This window comes from Pseudopodoces humilis, chromosome 5 (genome assembly GCF_049639895.1).
Source record: "Pseudopodoces humilis isolate 2021_Gansu_Grassland_sample_001 chromosome 5, ASM4963989v1, whole genome shotgun sequence".
NCBI classification, from domain to species: Eukaryota; Metazoa; Chordata; class Aves; order Passeriformes; family Paridae; genus Pseudopodoces; species Pseudopodoces humilis.
In genome coordinates, this window is record NC_142204.1 from 59213678 (window position 1) to 59232562 (window position 18885).

The following is an 18885-nucleotide window of genomic DNA, read 5'->3' on the forward strand; positions in this document are numbered from 1 at the left end:
AAAGACTCCCAACTTTACGGTTTATTCTATGGAAACACAATGAAGTATGTTCAGATGCATACAAAATTCAGAATGAATGTGTACAATTCATTTCACCCCTGAAAATGAATGATGAGCTTCCATTGACTTTTATGATACATAAAAGGCCAGATCAAACACTCCATAATTACTACCAATATTACCGCAACCAAGGTTTTGTACTTCAGGCAGAAATCTGTGATTAATCTCACACAGGCACAACAACTGCTGCCTTTAAAAATCATGAAGTACTTAGTTCCTAAATAGGTCAAGGTATTTCCAGGCCTCTAAAATTCAATTTTCCCACTACTAAAGAAAATAAAGAAAGCCTTTAGTTTGTGTTGATTGTATATAATAATTTTTTGTTCTCTGCTCCTTGAGGCTAATGGGACAGTTTACTAAATATAATAGTCACTAGCCAGATCATAAAACTCTTTAAAAAATGGCAACAAAGGGCTTAGTTAATTCTTTTACAAGTCCTTGTCTTCTACAATTCAGTTGCACAGTTTTACTTCAGAGGAGGCCAGAGGCATTTCAGAACTGAGAACTGTGTTGCAACATAATTGGATGAACTTGATACTGGAAATTTGGCAGTACAAAATACATAGTCATACAGTTGGAAGCACTTTTGCTCTAAAGTTGGGAGCTCATAATTTACATGATGAATATTAGTTGAGGAAAAGTGAAATATTAGAAGTAATATTAACTGCAGAAGACACTGCTGGGATTTTACCTGGAATGCTATATAGAATTGTGCCCAACTAATGTCAGGAAAATATTACAATCCAGAAGTGTGAAAAAATAGTTGTCTGAAGGAATGGAGACAAACCAAACATGGTTGCAGAGGTTGTGTCAATTGGCCTAGGAGACCAAAGCACGTCTGTAGTTTTCCATTTGTTAGCACATTGGGAAGGTGGTCATATCAGAAGAGTTATGTAACTTTGCTGCCTTGAATAGTGAAATGGACTTGATGACTTGGGTCATGCCTTTCAAACTTATGTTAATATGCCTAAATCGGACATATTCATTATGAAAAATGATCAGGTATTTTATGCTATCGCATTTTAAAAAAGTGTAAATTTAAGATACCTGAACTATGAAAAGGTTTGGAGAGAGCATCAAAAGCAACCTTCCCTCCTCCAGATTCCTGTATAATAAAAAAATTACAACTGCATACAAAACCAAGTAATTTATTTAGGAAATTTGGAACTATTCACATGTCTGTTCATAGAACAATCACAGTCAGAAAACTGGCAATTTTTGGTATGAATTTCTGTGTAAACATATAAAGAAAAGATTTATTTGATTACAAGTAATTGTACTGTACAGTTTTGTGAAATTTCCCTTGCAGAACAAATGCAGCTGGTGTGTAACAATATTATCTTGTTCTAATTTTCACTATTTCTCTCCTATATAATGATTCAAAGCCAAGTGGCTGTCATGCTTTGATAAGCAACATGCCAGCAGGCAGAAAGGCCTGCAAGAGCCCCACTGAGAGAATCTGTCAGCTTTCCTTTGACCTAAAATGTTCTGGTTTGGTAGATGATAGGGATTTAATCTTGTATACAATTATTCTACAGTAGATAAATAAACCTGAATTTAGTTTGATTGAACTTAGAAATCTTGTTCTTTAAATTCAGTTAAGTTTGTACTTAAACTATCTCTTAATTTTCCTTTTTTCTTCTTTCCCTCTTCATTTTCCTTCTTCCTTCTTTCCATAATTGTTTATCTATTCTGGGATTCTTTTGCTATAAAAAGTATGGAATTTTTCTAAATTATAAGTAAGTTACAAAGCTTTAGGCTGTGAAAGAAACATCAAATTTAAAGAAGGATAGTATGATAGGATTTAAGCTTATGTTATCTAAAGCAAAAACTTCTATAGTTGCTCCCTTGGTATTCTTTTGGTCTGAAATTACTGGCATTATCTGTAAGTAGTCCTGATTTTAGGAGGTTTAATGTAAGAAAGGCCCTAGTTTTGCAATCATATTGCTGTAAGCAATTATCTAGTGAAAAATTAAATTATTAGGGCCTTACAATAATCAGTCCTCTCTGTAGTAGTGAACTGTAAATAGAATTCCACATTTGTAGAATCTTGAATATTCTCTAGAGTGAAAAATGGAGACATAAAAATATAAAGTATCATCCAAATGATAATATTTTGCTGTGTTGAAAATAGTGTACAAATGTGACTGAAAAGTAAAAACCCAATTAAAACTTTTTCAGTTTATCGACAATTGCAAAATACAAGTTTACACAGGACTAGCATATTTTCATTTACCACAAACCATAATGGTCATTCAGATAATCTAGTACTGCTGAAGTACTTGATAAAACATTAAAAACTTTCTTTTCTTGTTTTGAAGTTATGCGCTCCATCATGTACATTAAGTGGTGGTGAAAACATGTAAAAGGAGTTCCGTGTTCAAGAGCAATGTCAATCCAGTCCTGGATGCACTGAAAAGGTGTCTCTTCATATCCTGCAAACATAGCTGGATTTGCCAAGAGTCCTCTAGCCACCATTATACCTTCAAATTAGAAATTAAAGCAGTAAGTTACATTCTAGTTTGAATTTTATGCTCAGTCTTCCTGTAGACTTTGTACAGCACCCATTAGGACAACCACCCAAAGCTTACAGATGGTAATGGGAGAACAATGGGGTGAGTATTACAGCTGTATCAGAGAAATTCATTGAACAAGGCAGACCTCAGAGTATCTACAACACCTATCAACTCATTCCAAAAATTCTGAAACAAAACACAACAGAAGCATTTTTTCCCTTCTTTTGAAGCTGCAACTAATTAATACTTTGTTTTTATTTGCTACACACTTTATTGACTTTATAACATAAAATTACGATGGAAAGAGAACCAATAATTTTCTGTGCAACTCAGTCTATTCACTGTCCTTCTACTAAGAAATCAATGGCTCAATTAAGTAAATTTTAGGACTCTTGAGCTGCAGTAAATCTTTCTGAACAGCATGTAGTGTATTTGCAACTCTAATCCCATACTGTCAGATAAACCCATACAAGTTCTACTGTAATTTTTCCGTGATTAAGGGATTCTGTTTTCCTGCATGCATATCAAGATACAATCTATCACACTCAATTTTTTCTTTAAAAATGAAAAATTTCTTTTGTCATTGTCTATGACAGAAAAAAAAAATGCTTAATATTTTTACTACTGAAGAAGGTCAGCTGGATTATGACAACATTTTTTTCTATTATACATTTCCTTCTTGCTCCGTATTTGGGGGAAAAGTCACTGTAAGCAGCAGGCAGTTCAGTTCAATTTCTGTTGTTGCTATTAAACAGCAACAGTGTCAGCAGCAACCTGACACAGGTACTGTTTTCTTTCCTGTTTTTCTCTAGCTGGAAGACACAATGTCTGTAGATACAGATTAACTCTTCAGAACATAAACCAAATCTCCATATTGTCTTGAAACCACAACAGTTGCAGGAATCTATTGTGACTAAATAAGTGCAAAAAATTCCCAAATTTTATGACTGAAAGTTCAGTGCCTCACTGTGTCCTTGAAGTTAACCATCTGGCTTAACAATATATCTCTTTTCCACTGTATTCTTACTGTAAGAAATCTGCTCCCATGTGCAGGAAGTAGAGATTTCCAAGTGGAAGTTTACAGTTCTTTAAAAGATGATCAGCTCCATAAAGAGACAGAATGTCTGAAGGTCTCCCTGAACTCCACTACTGAATGATGAGATAGCATAATTAATCACAGAGCTTTTGTAATTTGCCTCGGAAATAATTATTTGTGGCTTTAAATAGCAGTGCTCTAGTGTTCTGATGATTACCAGTGATTCTGCTTATGAGTTTTTCTTTCATTTGTCTCCTTAAGGAGAGAAATCACTCAAATCCTGTCCTACTTATATCCAAAATAAATACCTTGAAATCTGGTAAATTTACTTAGAAAATAGAGTATGTTTAATCTTACCATCTGCTTCTGTTAAGTGATGAACATTTTCAGCATCTTTTAAAGTTTTAATGTCTCCATTAGCCACAATAGGTATAGACATGCTTTGTTTAATTATTTTAATTGCATCATAATGTACAGGTTGATGCCTTTCTTCTATACTTCTCCCATGTACTATAATCCATGAAACTCCAGCTGCTTGAGCTTTTTGACACAGGTCAACTGTTCTTTTTAAGTCCTCATGGATCCTAAAATTGCAAGGAATGAAAGCATTAGGTAGTAAGTTTCCTGGCCTATATAAAAAGCACTCCTCCATAAGGAGGAATTATCATAGATTTCCAAAAATAACAAAATAAAGACAATATTACTGTTGGAAAACAGTGTTTGATTTTTGGGTTTTTTTAAAGATATATGTGTTCAGTGTATGGAAACGTGTATTTAATTTAAACAGTTCCCAATTACATCTCTGTAATGTACATGGTAAATTTTATAGATTGAGCAAGAGTACCCAAAAAATCTAAAATCAACACCATGAGTTTGCATATTTTGTGGGGAAAAAAAAAATCCAATTTATAATAGTTCCCCTTTCCAGAAGGATTGGAAACTGAGTTGAAACTTAAATGACAAATAGCAAGAGCCACATAGAATATATGGTTTAATAAAGGATCAAGAATGGTCATAGAATCATAGAATGGTTTGGGTTGGAAGCAACCTTAAAGACCAGCCAGTTCCAAGCCCCTGGTATAGGGAGGTAGTAGATCTTCCACTAGACCAGGTTGCTCAGAGCTAATCCAACCTGACCGTACAATCTTCCAAGGATAGGCATCCACAACTTCTCTGGGCAACCTGCTCCAGGGCTTTACCACCTCCACAGTAAAGAATTTCTTCCTAATATTTAATCTGAACCTGCCCTCTTTCAGTTCGAAGCCATTCCCCCTTGTCCTGTTACATCATGCCCTTGCACAAAGTCTGTCTCCATCTTTCTTCTGGACTCCCTTTAGGTACTGGAAAGCTGCTGCAAGGTCTCCCTGGAGCCTTCTCTTCTCTGGGCTGCACACAAAGCAATACAAAACAAGTCCACAGAAGTTTAGAAGCTGATGTAGGAAAGCAGAATGTATTCCTTACAGCAGCTGTGGAAGCAGTTCCCAGTTTTGTTACCCATCCCTTTATACCCAACTGCAACTGTGGCTTTGCTCTCTAATAGCTCATAAAGCAAATCCTTGTGATGACATAGACTATGCATTGCTTTTCTTTTATAGAAGCCCTAATCTTTTAACTTGTACTTTCATGTTGTTTGGATTGCAAGAGAACTCTAGCTTACAGTATGTTATCTGGGTAAGTAGTCAAAGGCTGTGCTAGTTCTAAGTTTTGTATTACCTGCCCCAGATATCTGAGTCAAAAAAATCAGCAGTCTTCACATGTAAGGAACATACTATAACGTGTAGTATTGCATTAACAGAATTACAAATATTACCATTACATTAAATTCTTCAAGGGAAAAAAAAAGAATTCTATGTACCACAAACAGCACTTAAGTTAGACCTACCTTATTTTAATGGATACTGAAAATTTAGGGTTGTCAATCTGACTCCGTACATGTCTCACCATATCTTTAACAAGCTCAGGTTTATTTATTAAGCAAGCACCATAACCTTCTGAAATCGCCCATCTTTAAAAGAAAAAGAACATTCATATTCTGCATTTGAAGAAATGCAAAGCAGTATCAGCTACATACATCAGTTTCTTTCCTTATGACTTCAGAATGCGTGGTTAAGTAAACAGAGGTAGTACTGGCTGTAGATCAATTATTTATTTGCAGTTTGGTACAGCTTCTAGATCTTGGTTCAGTCTCCATTGTGCTACTAGAACTTTGGATAAGTTACAAATCTCTTTAAGTTCAATTTTCTGTCCACAGAATGGACTCATAAGGAAGATAAATTAAAATTTAATCTACAGTGCATGCATTTAAAAAAATAATTTGATGTTTCCCCTTTCCTTGTCATGGATTTTTTTTTAAACAGATGACAAGTTCAGATTAAAAAGGAGGATTTTTTGAAGTGCAAGTGAGGACATTATTTTAGTGATATACTGGTCTCACTATTTTGCAAAGGCAAAAATAACCTTTGCTTCCACTTAACAGCAGCAGTTTTTAAAATGATTTTTCTTATAAAGGCACATAAAGTACACTAACTTTTGTTATTTTGAAACTAATATGCACAAGAAACAAAAGATTCAAATGTAAGTATGTATTTTTGGCCTAAAAGGAACAGAGAGTCTGACATACTTAACTGTAGTTAACTTTAAAAAAACCCCAATACTTCCATGCAGAAGTATCAGATCACTCTAGAAAAGTCTTCTCAAACACTACAGTTTTAAGTCAAGAAAACCTAATTACAATAGAAAAAATAAGTATTTTCACTGTAATATTATCTTTTACTTTCCTACATTTTTCAGGTTTTCATTTAGAAAAAGACTACCTGAGAAACATGTAATAGATAGTTCTCAACTGAACCAGTCAGTTTCACTCTGTTTCACTGTCAAGACAAAATCTTTATCAGTTTAAGTGAGAAGTACATCACTAATTCACTGTACTTACAAATTTAATACAAGATGGAAGAAATTATTTTCAGTACTTTATCTGTATAATTTTATTTAAAATACTATCCTTCACTTGCAGATGTTTGAGATGTGACGGACTTGCCTCATTATTCTGGAAATTGCTACATCATGATTCAAAACACTCTGCAAATTATTTGCAGCAAGCTCTTTTTGGTAGTGCACATTGAACAGTTGTTGAGAAGGGATGTACACTTCTGAGCCAACACTCAGTATCTCAGAAATTAAAAAAGGCAATTTGGCAAATACATATAGTTCTCCCAGTCTCACCATGGTGACAGGTGTCTGGGAGCACTCAGAACAGTGCCTTAGCACATAGACATTCCTGACATCTTAAAAAGCTCTTAATCTCCTGAAATCTATTTTTAGGTTAAGACAGAAATTATGATGGATAGGAAGACTGTCATTCTTTAGTCTCATTAATTATTTCATCATATTTACCCAGCTTTTTCAAAACTTTACCTCTGAGGACAGCCACAGTTTAGGTCTATTCCATCAGCAAAAGGACAGATGATACGGGCAGCATCACACAAAACCTGTGCTTCTTTAGCAGCGAACTGAACGATCAGTGGGTGATCACCTACACAAATGAAAATATATTTAGAGATTTAAAAATTCCCAGAAAATAAAAAGAACAAGTTCTAAATTGTTGAATGCTTTTTTTGTATATTGTACAGCTGTCTGACCATGCATGGAGGGTGACTGGACAACATGACCCACAGAGGTCCTTCCAAGCTCATCTGCTTTGTGATTCTGTAAGCTCCCAATCGCAAATAAACAAAGGTGGCTGGCTTCATACTAAATGAGTATGTCTATTAACAGAGATGGGAATTCAGACAAATATAGGTGTCCTACACAGTTGCTGGCTTAACATACACTTTCTGACCGAAACTGGTCAGTTGCTAATCTCACAAAGACCATCTATGAAACTAGGCATTCTCTAATTTTCAGCAGCCTTGAAGCTTCCCTTCCTAGTCTGCCCCTTGTTATCTGCATGGTGCCCCTTTGCTGTGCTGACACAGCTGTCTGTCTTGCCCGGAGGGAAACTTGCTTACAGAATCATTAACCCGTCAGGAAGGAACTGAAACACCCACAAGCTTTGCCCTTCCTCATCCCAGCCCATCATTTTCCTTTTCTGTGCCAACATGTCTGTTTTTTATCCACAATGTGACACGCAGAGTTGGAATGAGCACACGTGTGCAGAAGCAGCTCTAGCAGCTTTGTCTCAAGTGAGAAACAAAAGTGCTGGTGCTCCTCAGCTTGGGTCTGCTGAACTACTTGTGATTTACTAAGCCCCTGCAGAGAGCCAGATGGTCATTTGGAACATGCTCTCCTCTTTTACAGCTACTGCATTACATTAAAGGCATCTCAAGTATCTCAAGCAGTCTTAGCACTCACTTTCCATATAAACAATTGCTGTAGTTAAGAAGCAGCAGCATGATATCTGAGCACTGATGGAAAGAGATGATCCAGCAAATGCACAAAGCAAGTGCACTCCTGGCACTGAAGAGATCACAAGCGCTTTCTGAACATTTTTCCATTTTAGAGGAAAATAAGTAATTATTGAAATGGTGGAGATTAAGTAAGAAAGGCCACCAGTACCTTTTCAATCAAGCTGAGACACTTCTAGAAGTTACCTAAAAATCCAGCAAGCAAAAAAATTGCATGCATATGTTCAAAAGTGTCACTGTAATACAGTGCTCTAGCTGAAGAGATTTACATTGTTATAACTAATATTTTAAAATAAGCCCACATGCCTAGTTTCTCTTTATTGAGCATTAAGTAATAAAAATACTGAGTCTAGCCACATAAAATTTTTTAGCAGCAGCCACAAAGAACCTCTATCTGAGAAATACACAACAAAGAAACATTAATGCAGAAGAAAATGTAAAACATAAATTGCAAACCTACTCCACTAATTAGAAGACAAAATCCCCAAACAGCCAGCAAGTTAAAAATAAAACCACATGAAAGGTATAAATGCTAATAATGTAAATACTATAATCTGGTCAAAGCATGAGGCAGAATGTTTTACAGGCCTGTAAAATTAAGGACAGCATAAAAGAACCGAGTAGGGAAAAATATGGTGTTTACATCACTAAAACATTTCATCTCCTCCTTCCCTGTCCCAGCACACCCCAGAACACACTCCACATCTGACCTGTAGAGCTTCAATGCCACTGCACTTTGTGTAGATCAGAAATGTAAATAAATTCAAGTGGGGCAAACTAGTAACAGTGGAGCTTTGAGCCATATTTGAGTCAGTTATAGTCTTACCCATTTATTTTTACACACAATGAGTTATTTTTGAAGTTGCATTCCACTCTTAAGAGTCTACCTGTGCTTTCCAATGCAAATTTTCTCTGTAATTGTTCTATTTGAATAATGCACCACAGTACATAGTCAATGCTGAAACAGTGAAATACACTTTCCCTTTTACGTATACACTTAGGAAACCACAAATTCTGAGGTCTGAATAGACTAGATCATCCCACTTTGTAGACCCTACATGCTGATCTTCCTTGCATGTTAGTGGTGCTTTTCATTCTTCCAGTTGCAGCCTATGCTCATACATTCCTTGTCACACTGTTCTGCTGCAGCCACTTCATGCCAACAGATCTGTATCGTTCTTGTCACCTCTTCCCACATACTTCAGATCTCTTTAGGGCCATGACACTGTGCAAGTCCTCATACTTCTTTTAATATGTGTTCTGGTTATACTTTTGAACCATGCCTGAAGCCTTGCTTCTCCCCCTCAACCCCAGCCATGCTTAAACTATGAGCCTCTTTTGTACTTTCTTGTGCTCGTATCTTGAGTCATCAACCAACAGCCCGTTCCACTTTCCAGTCTGGCTCATGTGAAACCCTTCTTTTGTCAGTCCTTGACTCCCCTGTATCAATGGCTGGTCTATTAGTTTTTTCACCTTTACTAACACTCTTATTAGAGACTAGAAAACTTTTCCTGGCAATGAGTTAAAAACAGTTGTCTCTGAAACACGCATGAAACAATTGCTAGAAAAATAATCTTACTGTCATCATGTACCTGGTCTAGCTGTGAGAGAGTTAATTGTCAAATTTATTTGAAGTTTGTTTATAGTAGCCTGTGTGGTGCTGCATTTTGGATTTTGTGATAAAACCAATGTTCATAATTCACAGTTGTTTTGGGTGTTGTTGCAAAGTACATATAGAACTTCCCATTTTTTTCACTTTGCTTCCCCCTGCTCTCAACAAACAGACTGGGGTGGGCAAGAAGTTTGCAGTGGACAAAGCTATGACAGCTGACCTCAATAGGAACAAGGAATATTCCATACTGTAGAACATCCAGCTCAGCAAGGAAACTGGAATGATAGGGTATGGAAACTGACAATCGTCAAGTAAGTGAGAAACAGTAAGAAGAAATCCAAACAGTCCTTAGAGAAGGAAAAAAACCTTTGCAGCTGTTGTTGCCCTGTTGTTTACTTGCAAGAAACAGTCAAGGGGTGGTGTTCTTAATTGTCCAATGATGGTGATGTGTTAGTTTAATGACCAATGAGAGTTTTACCTTTCGGACCTTCTCAGAACTGCCTATAAAAGAAGATCTGGAAAAATAAAACTTCCTCCCTTTTGCAACCAAGCTAGAGAGTCTCTCTTGTACTTTCACCATTCCTAATATAGCGCGACAATAGGGAAAGTAAAAAAGTGAGTTGGGACATGGAATTTTTGTTCCAGAGTGGCTACTGCTTGGAGAGTGGCTGGGCATTGGTCTGCTAGTAAGAAGTGACTGCCTTTGCATAACTTGTTTGTTTCTTTCCCTTTTTCTTTCCTTTACATGCTACCTTTTTTGACAAATTTTTTTTTTTTTTTGCATTTGCTCTTCGTATTCTCCCCCCGTGCTGCAGGGAGAATGAAGGAGGAATGAGTGAGCAGCTATGTGCGGTCAACCCCCAGATACAAATCACTTTGGAGGCCTTGATTTCAGGTGGAGACAAGGTTTTCCACTATTTAATTTGACCCACTATCACTGAACTGTGCTTACTCTCGCTGAGAGTATTTCTGTGGTTTTATAATCAGACAGTATACCAAAATTGTTAACAGATGTCAAGTTATGTGACCGACTTCATTCACATGGCAAGTTTGGCTTTTGTGTCTATATAAAACATTCTGACAAGGCAATGGTTTATTAAAAATAATACCTTTATTTGTTGTGAATTCGCTGTCTCTGGCTTTTGCAGATCTCACAAAATCAGCTGCCACTATCATTGGTGTGTAACATAAATCGCAACTGTACTTCCTAACCAGAGTTCTGAAAGCCAACCTGCAGACACATGAAGATTAAGAGGTAAATACTTAAGGCATTTTTCTGATTAGCTATCCTAAAATGCTGTCCTAACATGCAGTATTGTGGGGATTTTTGAATATTACATGTGTATATCTGTGATGAAAATACGTAAATAAAACATGTCCCACAGCTACCTCTGTCTTAAATAAAAGAGAAGGTAATAATTCATTTTTAGTCAAGATACATTTGAGAAACAAGCTTCTAAACAGAGAAAATACACTGAAAACAGCTGACATGATAGTTACTTACTTTGAATAGCGAACCATAGGAGCACATATTTTTACAACTTGCCCAGAATTAAACAAATCCATGGGATCTCTTAGTTGGCATTCTTTAGTTTCCCTGATGTCACCAATCATGTATAATTAAAAGTCTTTTCAGCATCTGGAAGAACAAACAGCATCTGAAACGTTCGTCATTCAGCTACTTCTTATAAATGAAAATGCTAGACTTGCCGATACGTCAAGCAATATAGCCAATTTATTAATTTGTTCGATAAAAGGTGAGCAAGTGTTTACAGCGCGCTGGGTGCGTTGAGGGTCTGATTATACAAAGGATACAAGGTAGTTTTAAAGCTTAAAATTTTGTTGTTAGAACAGGCTGTTATCTAAAAGCTTACTGTTATATAATTACATTGTTAAACTTTACTTCCATGCTTTATTTTAGCTGATTTTCAAAACTTTTCTTTGTAATAATCCCATGGTCTCTGTCTGCATTGCTCGCAGACACACATACATAGGTAAGTGCTATTTGATTCACACGAATCACCACTTCATTTCTCACATTCTCACAGGCCATGCTGCAGAGCAACACGGTTTATGCAGCACTTGTGTTCGTTCTGGTGAAGCGTCCGCCAGAAGCCGCTCCCCCCGGCACGACCCCTCCTGTCACGGCATTCCTCGGCACGGTCCATCCCGGCACGGCCCCTCCCGACACGGCATCCCCCGGCCCGGCCCGGCCCGGCCCGCGCTCGCTCCCGGCGCCCCCTCACCACGTGCCGCCGCCGCCCGCTCCGTCGCGCGCTTTCGCCATCACCGCCGCGCGCCGCGTCCGGGAGTGACGCGCGGGCTCCGGCACCGCCAGCATGGAGGAGGCGGGGGCCGGCCCCGCCCCGGCGCCCGCCGAGCTGCGGGCAGACGGTGAGGCGCGGCCGCGGGCGTGGGGGGCAGCGCCGGGCACAGCCCCCGCCGGCACGACCACGCCGGGGCCCCGTCGCGGCGGCCCGGAGGGTCCCCTGCGAGGGCGGCATTGGGCCGGGCGGGCGGGGTCGCCGGCGAGTCGCGGGAAGTTGGGGCGGAGGAGCGAGTGCCCCGGTGTGGGGAAGGACCGCGGCGCTGCGTTGTGCGGAGTGTGTGCTGGGGCTCGACTGCTCCCAAAGAGAAAAAAATTACACTGGAAGGAAAGGCGAAGGTGCTCGGTTGAATTAAGAGTAGCTGGGAACTCTGGCCTTTCTTCTTCCAGAGTCATAATTGCAGTATCATTTCATAATTGTTTTATAAACACACCGTTGTCGAAATCCAGTATGATTTAATGAAGTTTTGTCTCATGCTACTTGTCAGTGATCTGCAGCTGCCTGGTGTGCTTGGTTATGGGTACAGGCTCAACAGCTTCACCCTGGTTACACTTTAAAGTTTGAGAAAATAAGGTATTGATACTTTCTAGTGTATTCTGCTCAAAGAAGGGTGTGGGGAATAAAGAAATGTGTGTCTTTTTCTGTATTTGCACAAAAACCCCAAACAACCCAAAACAAACACGAAGCCCAGTTGCAAGTTCCAAACTTGGTTCTCATTATTGTGATCTCTTTGGATCCTTGTACTGTGTGATGTAAAGAACATTCACGGTTACACTGAAGAAATTGAAGATCAGACAACTGTACACTGTAGGGCTATAAATATTATTTAATTATTCCGAACTGTGAATATAAAATCTAAATCCTTTTTCAGAATGTTATGCTGACTTCTTCAGAGAAGACTTTGATGTGAAAGCTTACACTTCCCAGTCCATCCATCAGGCTGTGATAGCTGAGCAACTGGCTAAACTTGCTCAAGGTATCAGTCAGTTGGACAAAGAGCTGCATTTACAAGTAAGTTTAAAGCATACCTGTTATTATTACATATGGGGTTATTGATATAAACTAGTCAAAAACTTAGTTATCTTACAAACTTGTAACTTGTGAAGTTGCCCAGTGTCCTCTGCAAGCAGTTTCTAAAGGTACAGTTTGCAGCTAAACTAGTAGTGAGTTTGGCAACTCAATTAAGCCCACACTCAATACTCCTATCAAGCAGCCATGTACTGTTTCAGTTTTTTACTCTTTCTTGGTAGATGGAAGACTCTTTCCAAATGACTGTGTCAACTATCAAAGGCCATGTTTCAGCATGGTATTGTGAGAGGACAGAGAGAACTTGATCCCTTACATTGTGTGCTGAAGAGTTAAATAAACCCTAAGACTTTCCTTTAAACTAGGCAGATATAACCTATGTTAACATGCTTCTATACCTTCAGAAAGGCTTTTTAGATAGAAAAAGGCTTTTTCTATGCAGGAATCATAAATCCACAGTAGACATTACAAGGAGAACACTTGCTAAGTTTGTGTGTAGTTTCAAAACCTGCTTCTTCCTTCCCCCTGCCCCAGTTGATAAGTTCTTTGGGAACTAGTTTATAAATGTCATAAACAGAAAAAAATTAACATATGTTATGGTGTGATTAGTAAGTTCACATTTACAGCTGTTATTAAATATGAAGATGTGTTGAAATGTGATTGCTCTGCTGGCTTTAATTAAGATGTCAGCTCTGATGCACATATTAATTAGTTACTGACCCTCTTCTCATTCTGAGCTTGCTGCTTTTGTGAATTAAAATACCTTGTGTTCTTAAAACCCTTTCTCCTGTAAGATGTACCTTTTTCCTGTATCTGGCTGATGTAGGGACGCTGATACTTAAATGCCTAATGTAGGAATGATGGTAATAAATTTAATACTTCTTTTAGGCTCATGTCCCCATTTTTCTCTTTTGATTTCTTATTGAAGTGAAAAAACGCTCGCTCGCGGTGAGAGACTTCTCCAGGGTCAAGCTGTTCAAGTATAAGCAATTTATTATAAGGGTAAAGAGAGGGGAGACCCGTGTCCGCCACCAGCCTCGGCGTCCACGTGGTCAGGGGGAGGAGGGAGAGAACAGGTAGAGCAGGGGAGGTGAGGTTGGAAGGGGGAGGGAGGGAGTAAGAGAGACAAAGAGGGAAAAACCAGAGGGAGAGAGCAGGGAAGACTAGAGGGGTAGGAGCAGGGAGAGGGGGCTGAGAGTTAAGAGTGGGGGAGAGGGGTAAAGGGGTAAGAGGTAGGAGAGAAAAGGTAAGAGAGGTAAGAGCTAAGAGGTAAGAGCGAAGTTCTTGTTACAATCCAATATATCTTTTTCTATCGTGAATATTCTAATTCGTAGTAACCAATCCCCATGAGACACACCCACTAAAGAATTTACATCCAGCCTATGCGCTTCCCTATATTAACATACAGTGTTGCATTTTAGATTCTACAAAACTTTACAAGTTCTTTCCTTGCTTCTTGACCTTTGGACTTTGTTTTATGAGAAGGACGTTGTTTTATCAACAGGGATTCTCCTCTAGCTGGCTAGGCTATTGTTCTTTGGTTAACCAGTACTCAGTATCCTATAACTCAAAGCAGGCTTTAATTTCTACTTTGATTCTAGCCTTCATATTTTCAGAATCTTCTGCCAAACTATCACATTCATAAGGTTTCCCTGTTTCACCTTCCCCAACAATTTCTATATTGTTTTTTTAAGGTTGTTGCAAGACATGAAGATTTGTTGGCCCAAGCTACTGGAATTGAATCCCTGGAAGGTAAATATTGTTATATTATGCAGGCTATCCTTACAGTGGAGGAAGCACGATCTGTGCAGGGAACATCATTCACTGCCAACTTTGGCCCCCAGTGTTAAAGCTCCAGATCTGATTTCTGAGGAGTAACATGTGGCAGATTTTTGGTTTGCTGTTTTTTGATTTTTTTTGTTCGGTTGTTTTTTTTTTTATGACAGTAGATGGAGCTCCAAGGAGATTTGGGTGATACTTCTCTGGAGTAGCTGCTTCACAGGAAAATGTATTTTGATTATGTTCTGAGCAACTTTAGCAATAAAGCCTTTTTTGACCTTTTAATATATTTTTCTAAATACGCCTAATTTTGTTGCAGTATTGGTGGCCATCTGTTGCCATAAGCACCAATTTTCCGTTGCGTATACGTGTGTTGCGTAGTTTGCAGATCTTAACCAAAGAGGCTATAACACATAATCTGAGCTATGTTGGGATATTTTATACTAGTAAAGGACTACTAAGTTAAATACATAGTTTTGTTTTATTCTACTGTTAGAGACGTTGATTTTAACATAAATTGCTGATTTTCAAAGGCCTTGCTATGGAACCATTGACTATAGAAGATGGTTGCGGTATATTGTTCTTGTCCCAGGAGCTCATTAAACCTGCCATTCTGCTCTTTGTCACTTTGCTGAGAATGTCATGTGGTTTGGTATTGTGGTTTTTTGTGCAGACAGATATTTACCTCTGTAACATGCTAGAATCTCTATAGCATGTTCCATTTTCCCCTTTGTTACTTGGTAAGTAATTTATCTTTGTTCCTTTTTCTGCTTTCAGTTTTTGGCATAACCAGAGTTTCTGGTTACTGATAGTTATATCCTTAGTCTTTGTAGCTGCTGAGTTTTGTGTCAGTAATTACATATAGCTGTGAAATTAAAAAAATGGCTATTTAATCTAGTAATGGTAGCTCCTGAATAACTTTTTACACAGTTGGAGAATCAAGCATAAAAGACTGAAATATGTGCCCATTCTCCAAATAAGAAGTAGACAGGAATGTGTAGTCAATCTTGTGATTAATAAATACCTCCCAGTAACAATCTTCAGCATTTTGTACTCAGTGGAATTCTGTTTTCTGAAATGATGTTTTTTTCTGAATGCATTCCTTCCTAAAATTGCTCTGAGGAAAGAACGATGTACTTCAAAACAACTAGTCAGTTAGGAAACATTTCTATAAGGCAGGTGTGGTAAATAATGCATATTTTACAACTAATATGGCAAAGTAAACATAAAATTCAGTTCACCTCAAATTTGTTGAAATTTTCCCATTTACTTAGGGTTATGCTCTAAAAGGAAACACTGAGTCAAGATTTGTAAGAAAAAGAAAAGACAAATGCCAACAGATTTTTTAATTGTGAAGTTAGAAATGCATAGCTCTTGGTATATTTATCAAGCGAGTTAGCAAGTGAAGATTATGGAGCTAATTCACAGCATAGTCATTTGGATGTGTGAAAGTGAATCTCATTAAACATTTTCAAATTAGTACACCCAGCTTGTAGAGTCTTCTCTTTTTTAGGCCTGTGCACTTTTTTAATGGTACATAGCTCTGGTCTACATATTCTTTTCTGTCTATAGGTAGTTCAGTAGACATCTTGAGCTACCTGTTATTTTAAGATAGGCTAAATTATATCATCATGATATAATCATGATAATATATATCATCATCTTCCAGAGCAGTTGGAGGAGGGAGAGTGTCTTTTCACCCATCCTAATTCTGTCCTCTGGGAGGAGGGCTGTTGTATGCTTAATAGCAATATTACAGCCATAGATGCAGCAGTGTTGTGCCACTGGCCCTCCCCCAGTATTGCAGTGTAGGGTAGACAATGCAGCCTATTTTTCCAGATTTTCAGTGTATTTCATATCTTCATCCTCATGATCTATTGCATGCCATACTATGTATAAGTAACAGTGAACACATGAGCCTGTCACTAAGGTAAGTTTATAGTTTTAAAATACGGAGAAGACAAGAATTTTCATATCTATACAAAATGACTGAGATAGTCACAGTACAGAACAACCTGAATATAACTATTAGCAGTAGTTTTGTTTGTCTTCCATCTTACTCTATCATGCTACAGTTTTATCTAATTTAATGATGACATGCTTGTAAACAGGGCTTTACAAAAATGTAGTGTGTTTTAGAACGCTAACAGTAACTGGAACAAGAATAATTTTATAGGCCTGGGTTTGTCTAACTTAATTAAATTCTCAGCAGGCTGATTCTGTATTGCAAAAATGACTCCTGTCCCCTACTACTTTGTTTGCAATTTACCAAGGAAAGAACAGGCATGCTTGTTGGCTTTCCTTGTGCTGCATTGCCAAACTAATGTGGAACAAACATGATTACAGTAGTTTGCTCTGCTTGTAATCTAAATTAGATGACCTTAGAATGGCATTGATACCTTACTTTTTGCTAAAGATGCTTATGCCTGGGAAGAAAACCTTGAAATAGAATTATTTATCTTCTCAGTCCTCTTTGTCCTAGTCACTATGTTAAATAAATAGTGTTAAATAGGTTATGCCATTTTTATATTCAGGTGTTTATATCAGGTTATATAATTTGAACCAAAGATCAGAGAAAGTAGCATCCTTTAACTATTATTTTAAACTTCACAGATGATGGATTTTGGAGTGATATTTATTTTGTGGGTTTGTGTTCTCTACCAATACATTTTCCATAACATTCAGTAAGTGACCTGCTCAGTTTATTTCCCAATATGCTTACCAATTTTGGTCTCTCTGATGCTCTGATATAAAGGGGGAAATTGTTTTTGGTTTATGCTAAAGTAGTCTGCAGTAGTTACCATGATTTGAAGACAAACTCTTTCTATAGCTGGTGAGTGTTCTATGTAAAAAATCTGCTTTATTTTGCAGGTGTACTCCAAATGATGCAAACTAGAATTGGTGCTCTACAAAGCACTGTTGATAGGTATGACATTCATTATGCAATTAGAAAGTATAAATTCTTATGTTCTGTAATGCTGTTTATTAACCCTGCTATAAATAATTTTCTCTTCTTATTTTTAGAATTAGAGTCAAAATCATTGATCCCTACAACAAAATTGTGTCTCGCACAGCTCAGCTAGCAAAACTTCAAGTAAGTTGCATTAAAAATCATATTTTAAAAAAATCATTTTTGAAGACGTGTTATTTCACAATTGTCAGACATGAGTACAGTTTTTCTACTCCAGTAGCCTGTAGTTCATTGTCAAGTATTTTTCTGAGAATCAGTATTTATATCTCTTCAAGGGCTACTGAGGAGTGCTTAGTAGGAAAGTAGGAAATTGCAGAATAGGAAATTGACCTTTACACTAGCTAATTGAGTTTTTGTAGAGATGGAGGAAAGAGAGGGGAGGGTTATCTGAGCACAGATTAATTAAATTCTCATAAATGTTAGTGTTATTTTGGTATTTAACGTTTTAGTGCTGTTGTGTAGAAGACACTTTTCGCCCCTAAGTTAATACAGACTTTACTGCAGTTTAATAAAGAGTTGGGGAATTCATTTTTTCAAAATTCTTTCAAATTTCTTCAAAAGTCAAAATGCAACTTAAGGAGCTATTTGTGGTTGTGGAGTTTTGTAAGGCCAGGTGCATAGTTGTCTCTGCCTTTTAAATATAAGTGGAGTCCACAGAAGAAAGTGACGTCTGTTATAGAATAGGGAGAGAGAGCTTATCACAATGATGGTGAGATAAGTGTCAAGCACTTCCATTGATAATTTTATAGTAGTTGAAAACTTTTCCATAGATCTTCAGGAGTCATGTGTCTGCATTCTATTAAGTTTATGGTTTGAAATGCGACACAGCTCCAGCCCCACAAGTGTTTAATGAGTTATTGTTTGAACTATTTGTCTTTGCAAGTTTACCTGAATTTTGAGCTGTGGATATACGCTCAAGTAGATTGCCATCTGCAAGTGACTGCTGTTGTAGAGTAGATGAAGCTGCAGACTCGTGCAGTTTCTAGTCTGGGGGACTGGTGGAGCAGCTGCACTATCTCTTGGCTGAACTTCTATTTTCTATGGTACTTTCTCTAGCAGTGAAGTTCAGCAGGGAGCTGTTAATACTCTGTGCAGCCAGTTTGGCCAGATGCTTCTCCTGTTGTTTTCAGCTCCAGCTGTTGCTGTTACTGCCAC

General features: G+C 37.8%; 2 protein-coding genes across 4 annotated transcripts in view; one reads left to right on the top strand and one right to left on the bottom strand.

Annotated features, from left to right (window-relative positions):
* LOC102103960 (B cell receptor associated protein 29) overlaps positions 1-11802 on the bottom strand; it is a 38159-nt gene extending 26357 nt beyond the window's left edge. The window contains exons 1-6 of the mRNA XM_088055151.1: positions 11666-11802; positions 11132-11266; positions 10737-10858; positions 7027-7144; positions 5495-5617; positions 3957-4196 (exon numbers count right to left, since the gene is read on the bottom strand). Of these exons, the coding sequence (XP_087911277.1) occupies positions 3957-4196; positions 5495-5617; positions 7027-7144; positions 10737-10858; positions 11132-11241 (713 nt within the window). The 5' untranslated portion in view covers positions 11242-11266; positions 11666-11802. The remainder of the gene's footprint in view (positions 1-3956; positions 4197-5494; positions 5618-7026; positions 7145-10736; positions 10859-11131; positions 11267-11665) is intronic.
* Positions 11803-11917: 115 nt separating this feature from the next.
* COG5 (component of oligomeric golgi complex 5) overlaps positions 11918-18885 on the top strand; it is a 175350-nt gene continuing 168382 nt past the window's right edge. For all 3 annotated transcript variants that reach the window (XR_015772491.1, XM_005519180.3, XM_014248890.2), the window contains exons 1-5: positions 11918-12021; positions 12826-12965; positions 14675-14732; positions 17631-17685; positions 17784-17853. Coding sequence is in view for 2 of the 3 variants with exons in the window: in XM_005519180.3 (XP_005519237.2) it covers positions 11967-12021; positions 12826-12965; positions 14675-14732; positions 17631-17685; positions 17784-17853 (378 nt within the window). In the remaining variant the exon portion in view is untranslated. The remainder of the gene's footprint in view (positions 12022-12825; positions 12966-14674; positions 14733-17630; positions 17686-17783; positions 17854-18885) is intronic.